Here is an 8,098-nt window from a genome sequence, read left to right as displayed (position 1 = left end):
TATTGCTATCTGGCAAAACTAGAATCCAGCAGCTTCGCGCTTTGCCCTACTGCCAATAGTCAGTCAATCAAAATGCACATTGCTGTCAAAGAAAGTCGACGTTCTTTTATCGATTCAAAAAAAGTCAATTAGACCTTCGTATACTTAAGTAAGCCTTGCCCAGTTTTTCTTTTTTGCTGACCTTGCTTCCGTGTTTTTAAGAAAAGATTTTGCGCAAACAAAAATATCTTTGTTGTGCGGTTTGGTCTCCCGCAACGACGTAAATGTCCTAATCATTTATTTAAGGACAATAAACTTCTATATCGGTTTTTTCTTATGCAGTTTTAAAACCGGATCTCTGTTTTGCCCATTCTCCGACTTTCTCTCCACTCGGGGATTACAGAGTAAATTGGCCATTATTATTTTATTGAGAAGAGAATCCTGTGAATAAATTTCATGTATTAAATTTTACACAAACAGGAAAAGAAAACGGTTCGTTGGTAACCGGTAAACTTTAATGGAAACTTTCAAATTTCTATAGCCCCATAAAAAGGGCTCTTTTATGTTACTTAAGGGAGGATCACCACTATAGCTTTGAGTTCCGATATGTTGTGAGAAGCCTTCTTGAAATAATCGTGAAATATAGGCCTATAAATTCGAGCAGGGAGAATTGTAACATGGAGGGTACAAACCAGCGCATGCAAACTAACAATTTATGATTTTTTAGAATTCTGTACAACTCGTCATATATCATTTAATATATCGTAATAACCGATAACGCAAAATTTTAATTCCAGCTTTTCAGAATTATACGAATATCCTATGAGTTGATGCTTTTGCTCACATTTCAGGTGTGTTAGTCTCTATTCGCACTTTTTATGCAATTATTGAAATACAAAAATAATTTATTAAAATAATTGTATATGAAATCGAATTAAAAATTTGCCCAATTTCCTTATATTGAAACCAATTTTGCCCCTCGTTCTCCCAAATCTAGCAGCTCTCTACGGTATCAAAAATTTATGAATCATCTTAGCCATGTACAATAGCATTTCGATTCACAATTATATAACGAAATGGGATGTCGGATGTAACTGTAGACACGATCTTTTTACTAGGCACCTAGTTATACTGCAGATAGTCTAGTCTAATGCCATCTTCTTCAGTCTATAATAGGTAATATTTGAAGTAGATTTTATATCTCAAAGCTCGATTCTGTGCCTACGAAAGGAAAAACCTGTCTTTATTTTGCAACTTTATTGACATGCGTTCGTTTTCTAGCAATTAAATGTATTTTTTATATATGAAAACCATTCTGATAAATAAAAAAATTTACAAAACCACCATTTTGGATCCTCTCCATCTTTTCACCAGGAGCCCAAATGTATTAAACAATAATAAAAGTAATAATTGACCATAGATCAAATTTAAATTCGTACTGACCTAGGCTAATTTATGGCCCCGAAATCCATAAATTAAAAATTTTATAGGAAAGAAACGGCTATAATTTGAATCGCTATGAATTTCTTCATTCCCCACTGCGAATGTAGTAACAGATATTTAAACTTCATCATACAAATTAGCCTTCAAATTTCCAAATTAAAAGTCGTGAAGTTTCCACGAATAAAAAATAAACAAATTTCTCTCTAAGCTAAATTACGTTTTTTCTCTAAGCAGCTTTAAAAAAGTGCTTCAGGCATTACTCATAAAAAAACCTTGCAGGACACTATAAGTAATTATTCGGCAACATAATCCACTTTCTCCTGGGCAAAACCCGGCGTTTCTGCAACGGTTACATAATTTGGGCATCCCAAGACATAATTTTATTGCACCTAGGCCCCCACACATCCCATATATAACACTTAGTAACTATCTGCGTGCCTTTATTACACTTCGGCCGTTGTCCGTAAAACTTCCCAAAATTCACAATTGATCTTTTTTTCCATCAGTAAAAATCAGGTTGGTGTTGGCGCGAATATCTTCACGTAGAACCTGCGACAGTACCGTTAGTCGACCCAATCAAAACCGTTCTTGAAGTCTCCTCTCTTAGAGTTGGCGAGTGGTTTAAACGATGTTTTCGTGGTCCAAATGGTTCTTCCTGCTGTCGTCGGTCACTTTGGTGGCTCTGCAGGGTCAAGTTCCGCAGAACTTTGCTCCTCAGGAGGTGCAAGATGGCAGACAAGGTAGGTAAAGGCCAACGGACTGACGAATTGCGACTATTAGTGAAGTTCAAGAAGGATCTGTCCGTGATAGTTTAGTCTGACCTTTTCAGTGATGTTGTGCCAAAGTGGGTCTGTTTTGTGGCAATTTTATGAAATATTTCGAGGTTCATTTTGTTGAGGCGTTATTACAAAACTCCTAAGAATTCAAAGAAAATTGCTTATTATAACATCTCTATTTTTGTTTTGACTAGGACGAAACCTCTTAGACTGGATAGGACTAGGAACCGGTCCGGACCAAGACCCATATCTGGCAAAAACCAACTCCCAATGTTTAAATGGAGATTTAGCGTCATGTTTCCAGAGCCGGGCGTTGGGATCACTTGACGATTTCTTCAATCAGGTATCTACGTTAAAATTTTGTTTTAAAAAAACACCCGTGAAAGAATATCTCTAGGGATCCACATTTCCAAACAGAGAAAAAAAAACATGATTTTCAGTGTATTGTTGCCGATCCATATTAGCTTTGTTCAATACAAATTCTTCCCTGCGCTCATTTATTTTCATCCGCTTGTCGAATTTATTCGAATCGGAATAATTTTCATGGGATATCCCCGCAGGCAAAAGAGGATTATCAAGGACGCGCTTCCATAGAAAATCCGACTTTAAGTTTTCTGAATAATTTATAGATTTCTATTTCAGCCAGAGTACATCTTGACAGAAAGAGCACGAGTTCTTAGGTTACCCGAACAACATTTACGATCTCGCGGACAAGAAATTTATGAATATTCCTCTTCGCCTCGTGCCGAGGATTCTGAATGGGATGCATTGGTTAAATTTGGAATGAGAAAGGTAAGATTAAAACTAAGTTTAGAGGGCTTAAAGTTTTGCCCGTATCCCGTATACAAATCCCACGGACGGGTCGTATACGAGGCAAATTTGGTGATGGGATTACTGGGTGGAACATCTTTTCTTTAACTTTTTTGATGTTAAAAACTTGTTTTAATTCAAGTTTACAGCATCTGAGAAGATTTTTTTACACTTGTGGCGAACTCTTGGCGAAGGTCATCTTTCAAATATTTAATTTTTTGGTTATTCGTTGTTTCGCCTTTAGACAAAGTGGTAATACTTGTTCCTTTGTAGATCGAGAAATTTTTGAAAGCAACCGCGATTGAAGTCGACTTCGATGAAGATGTTACCGAAAGAGGGAAATATGCTCCTAGGTTTATTGACGAAATCTCTGATGAAATTGACGTTATTGAGGACAAGAAGGATTCAATATTTAGTAAGTAAATTTGTACTAGATGCGTTAGAGTTGACTTTCTAGACCATCTAGAGCCTAGAGCAATTTCAAAAAAAGAGGTTTCCTTATAATTTAAGTTTCCCATAAGAAATTATTATAGAGCTGAAGTGCTAGGTAGTATCAAATTCCGTTTTTAAATCAATTATTGTCTTAACTGTTATAATATTTGTCATAATCCGAAATGTGTGGATTAGTCCGATATTCGTTGCATTGTCGCCTGATTTAATGTCGGAAAATAATACCTTCCAGTTTGAAAATTTTCTTTAAATCAGGAGATGTCATACCATTTCCGACTGCACTAAGAATATTTTTCCAGGACTCTCAGTCGCTCAAAAAGTTTTCACATTATTCATATTTTGTGGACATGTTCAATATTCCAGGCGCTTTTGTCCGGTTTTGCAATTTTCTCCAGAGTGGTCTCTTTAGATAAATGTCATGCTAATACGATAAGGATCTCTTTTCAATTCTCTCAGTTTTCGAAAAATATATGGAATTGTCGATTTTCCTGGATTTCTCCCGAAAAGAGCGGTTTCCAGCTAACGTATGCTTCGTTTTTGAATATAGAATGTGTTTTGAAAGTTCAAATTTGTGTATAAAGTGCTTTACAAATACTTTTTAAAGTTTTGATTTCTTTAATATCGCTTTGGTAGCTCACTTTCGAGACACTTTCTTTAGTTAACCAATTAGAATCATTGAACGTTGAAACCACAAAACTCATTGTTAAAAGCATAAAATCAAAATTGTAAAAAATTGTAGAAATTCAATACGGCGCCCACTTGTACCTTCAGTAATTTGAGTGATATAGAAAATCTGACAAGAGAATTTACTGTTTCATAAAAAAGCGTCCTTACAATGTCTGATATTCATATTTTTCGCATGAGAAGTTTTTCAGTTACGTATTTAGAAGAAATGTATATCAACAAAATCCTTTTTTTTTTTTAATTTAACCAATCTCACGTCTTGTGCCGTTAATAAAGTCTCCATGCTACCCTTATCTTGGATTCTCTACACAACTCTGGAAGTCTTCATTTAATATTTAGAAGATTATAGAGCGTGACAATTTTAAAATTCGCAATGGCTATATCTACGAAACAAGGAAAATTCCTCAAAAGCTCCTCGAGATGACTTCTGTAATATAGAAGGGGGGCTCAAATTATATATATTTGCTAACACATTCCAACCAACCTCCTCTCCCCTAGCTACCCCAACCACGTAATCTGAAATGGCCACGTCGCGCTTTTGATACCTTATCTTATTAAATGAAGCTTTATGAGAGAGCATTGAAAATAATTTTTAAAAGCTTTAAATTAAGGCGTCAAGGCAAACAGGGGATGCCATTTAAGATTATTAATTTAGGATTTGTGGAGGAGGGAAATGGGTAAGTTAGAACGCTCCGCAGTCCGTACTATTAAGTTCGGCTTAAAGAGGGATTTATACAGAGTGTCCCAGAATATGTAGGTAATCTCTCGGATTTATAAAGAATGAATCAAAATAATATGACAAGTTCCTATAAAAGTTTTTTCTACAGACTCTTCCCGCAGAGATAGTCTTAAGAGACGTCTTAAAAGACGCCTCTGGAAATCAATTTTTCTTGTATAACTTTTTAAGGTACTTCGTACAAATAAATTTTTAATAAATAATAATTTTTAACGAATAAAATAATTAATTTTTTAGTTCAATGGGGGCTAGATGAGGTTCCTTAAAATTATACTATTTAAACACATTTGACTTATTTAGTTTGTCAGGAACGAACAGTTTTAACACAAAAATCATAGTTTTTCTACACCCTGTATCAATAAAGGCACCAAAATAACTTTTTTAGATTGCTTCTACTTTAAAGTAAAAAGAAAGTATTCTTGTTCGTTATCTCAAAAATGAACCGTTTTCGAGAAAAACAATTTTTTCCAAATGTGATTTCTTTTAAATAATTTTGTATATTGGTTCAAAATATATGGGCCCCTTCTAATCGTATATATTTCGGCTCTAAGAATTGAAGATTGTCGAACATTACACAATACTCCAAAATTGTTTCTTATGTCCTCACAATGGACAACAATTATTTCCAATAAGTTTTCCCTGTTGTCTGTTAAAAATCATTGAAAATTTCAGGCATTGTAAATTATTAACTGACGCTGGTACACAAATCATGTTAAGTAAAAATTGTTTTTTCGCGAAAACGGTTCATTTTTGCGATAACGAGCAAGAATACTTTTTTTAGTCTAAGGTAGAAGCTATCTAAAAAAGTTATTTTGATGGATTTATTTATACAAGGTGTAGAAAAATTATGATTTTTGTTTTAAAGCGGTCTGTCCCTGCCAAACGAAAGAAGTGAAATGTGTCTAAATTTTAAGAAACGTCATCTAACATTCATCATACTAAAAAATTATTTAATTACACTAAGTACTTTAAAACTTATTCAAGAAAAACTAATATTCAGAGGCGTCCTTTAGGAGCTTATATATCCGTAGGAAGGGTTTGTAGAACAAACTTTTATAGGAAGTTGTCGCATTATTTTGATGCATTCTTTATGAATCCGAAAGATTGCCCACATGTTATGGGACACCCTATATATCCGACATTGAATTCAGATTGAACATTGACTTTGGCACTAAAACAAAGTCACCAATAAATTTAATTGTACTACTTATACGTATACGCCGTTGGATGTGAAGTTGTTGGATTGTTGGGAGAAATCAGTCACTGATGGCATAAACATTGGAATTTAAATATGAAAATGATCCGAAATGAAATATTAGAGGTCAATAAGCCAAAATATGTGTATAATGTAGTATTTCTTGTTAAAAATGTCAAGACTTTGGTCATTAGGGCCATTGTGAATACTCCCACTTTAGAAAGATATATGCGCAGAACGTTTATGAAGGATAGAAAGCAAAATGCATCTAATACATAGTAAAGTCGGCTTTGTGATTTTTTCTCTTTGGAAATATTCCTTAAATGGTTAAAACAATTTTTTTACATGGAAACGTATTTTCACAGAATATTTGTAATGTTATTCCCCCTGACTTTTATTTGATAAGGAACCGAAGAGAATATCAAAATATATACTCTTCAGAAAACACATTTAGAATTCGTTTTGAGGAATTTTAAAGAACGATTTCTTATAATTTTCAGAGAGAAAGCAGCTGAAAAAGCTCTTCATTCCCATGCTGCTTATCCTAAAACTCTTCAAGTTGAAGCTTTTGCTTTTCTTACCTCTTATCCTCGGATTGGCATCATTCAAGAAGCTTCTCAGCTTCCTTGCGCTTTTAGTGCCTGGTAAGTCACCTTTTGAAATATGTTATGCGTAGTACACGATAACGAAACTTTCTCAGTTGCAAGTGCAGACTGCTACGTAAAATGTTTTAAAGTGTTGTTTCGTCGGAAACTTTAGAGAACAACATTTAAGGTTATTCGATAAGTCTCTGTTAAAATGGAGGATATCGTTTCAGGTCTTATCGCCTACTTTAAATTCTGCAAACCCAACTTTCAAACTAGCTTCGGGCCCAGCCATTTTGCCGGGCCGCATTACTCTTCTGCGGGAGTTGCATATCCGCAACATTTTAGGTAAATCTTATCTAGATATACTGGGCGATTAAAAGTTGGGGAAATGCTACCAGAAAATAATACCAGAAAGTACAGAGTAACAGAACATAGAATTAAAAAATGTTATTCTTTTTCTGAAAAAGCAGTGGCGCACTCGTCCTTGAACTTTTTTTGAACCGATCTGAAAACGCTTTTTTTAATGAAAATTATGTCTCCTCTGGAGCAAGAACACCTACAAATATGCCTAAGCCTAAAAATATCTTAAGTGCATTCGCAGACATTAATAAGTTTTAAATTGTAAAATAAAATTCAAGCCGTATTTCCATTAATATCGCTATTTTGCACTAGTGCTAATGCAAAAATGCCTGTTTTTGAAACGTTAATTATTGGTGGAAGAATTTTCCCAAACTTTGAAATCATCTCGTATATATAGACAAAGTTTTGACATACGATGTCTTCAATCGTGATTTAAAATGGTGAATGTTTTAGAGAACAACCAAGTTTTGTGCAACCGCAAACCTACCAAGAAGAATACCATGGGCACGAAAACGGGTTTAGCTTCAGGGATGAAAACGCTGCCCAAAATTTGGCTTACAATGGGTGGAATGGACAGTACCGGACTAATGGCAAGGACATCCAAGCAGAACCTGAGATAACCTCTAAGAGGTCAATACTGCCTGATTCATAAACTGAATGCCTTTAGTGGGCGTTTGGATTATATAAGTGAAACAAACCAAGACTTAAAGAGTTGTAAAGAGAAGGGGGAACTTTCTTTAGGCTCCTAAGAGTTTTTGAAACAAATATTGTAGCAATGAATAACCGCTGAATTTTAATTAAGCGATGGATTCAATTTTCCCCAATAATTTCAAATCGCTTCAATGTCGTATCCAAAATTGAAAACAGAATAAATTTATTGTTTATGGAATATCATGATCATCGGCATTAACAAAAGCGAATATTCTCATTTATATGTAAATATTGTAATATGTATTATTAATTTTATATTGTGATAATTTTACTACATATCGACATCTAGGTATTTTTGTAATGCTTCTTATGTAAAACCTTGAAAGATTTTAGGTGGTCTCAACGTCGCTCTTTCTAAATCAACTAT

The 8,098-nt window shown here is 34.4% G+C and overlaps 1 protein-coding gene across 1 annotated transcript; it reads left to right on the top strand.

Moving 5' to 3' along the window:
• Positions 1 to 1,849: 1,849 nt before the first annotated feature.
• On the top strand, positions 1,850 to 7,710 carry Osi2 (DUF1676 domain-containing protein Osi2). The gene is made up of 7 exons (XM_066391864.1): positions 1,850 to 2,162; positions 2,393 to 2,541; positions 2,841 to 2,990; positions 3,282 to 3,423; positions 6,574 to 6,717; positions 6,891 to 7,005; positions 7,474 to 7,710. The coding sequence occupies exons 1-7, from the start codon at positions 2,051 to 2,053 to the stop codon at positions 7,670 to 7,672; spliced, it is 1,011 nt and encodes a 336-aa protein (XP_066247961.1). The 5' UTR covers positions 1,850 to 2,050; the 3' UTR covers positions 7,673 to 7,710.
• The last annotated feature ends 388 nt before the right edge of the window (positions 7,711 to 8,098 follow it).

This window comes from Euwallacea similis, chromosome 7 (genome assembly GCF_039881205.1).
Source record: "Euwallacea similis isolate ESF13 chromosome 7, ESF131.1, whole genome shotgun sequence".
Taxonomy (NCBI): Eukaryota; Metazoa; Arthropoda; class Insecta; order Coleoptera; family Curculionidae; genus Euwallacea; species Euwallacea similis.
This window is presented reverse-complemented; position numbering and strand designations above follow the sequence as displayed.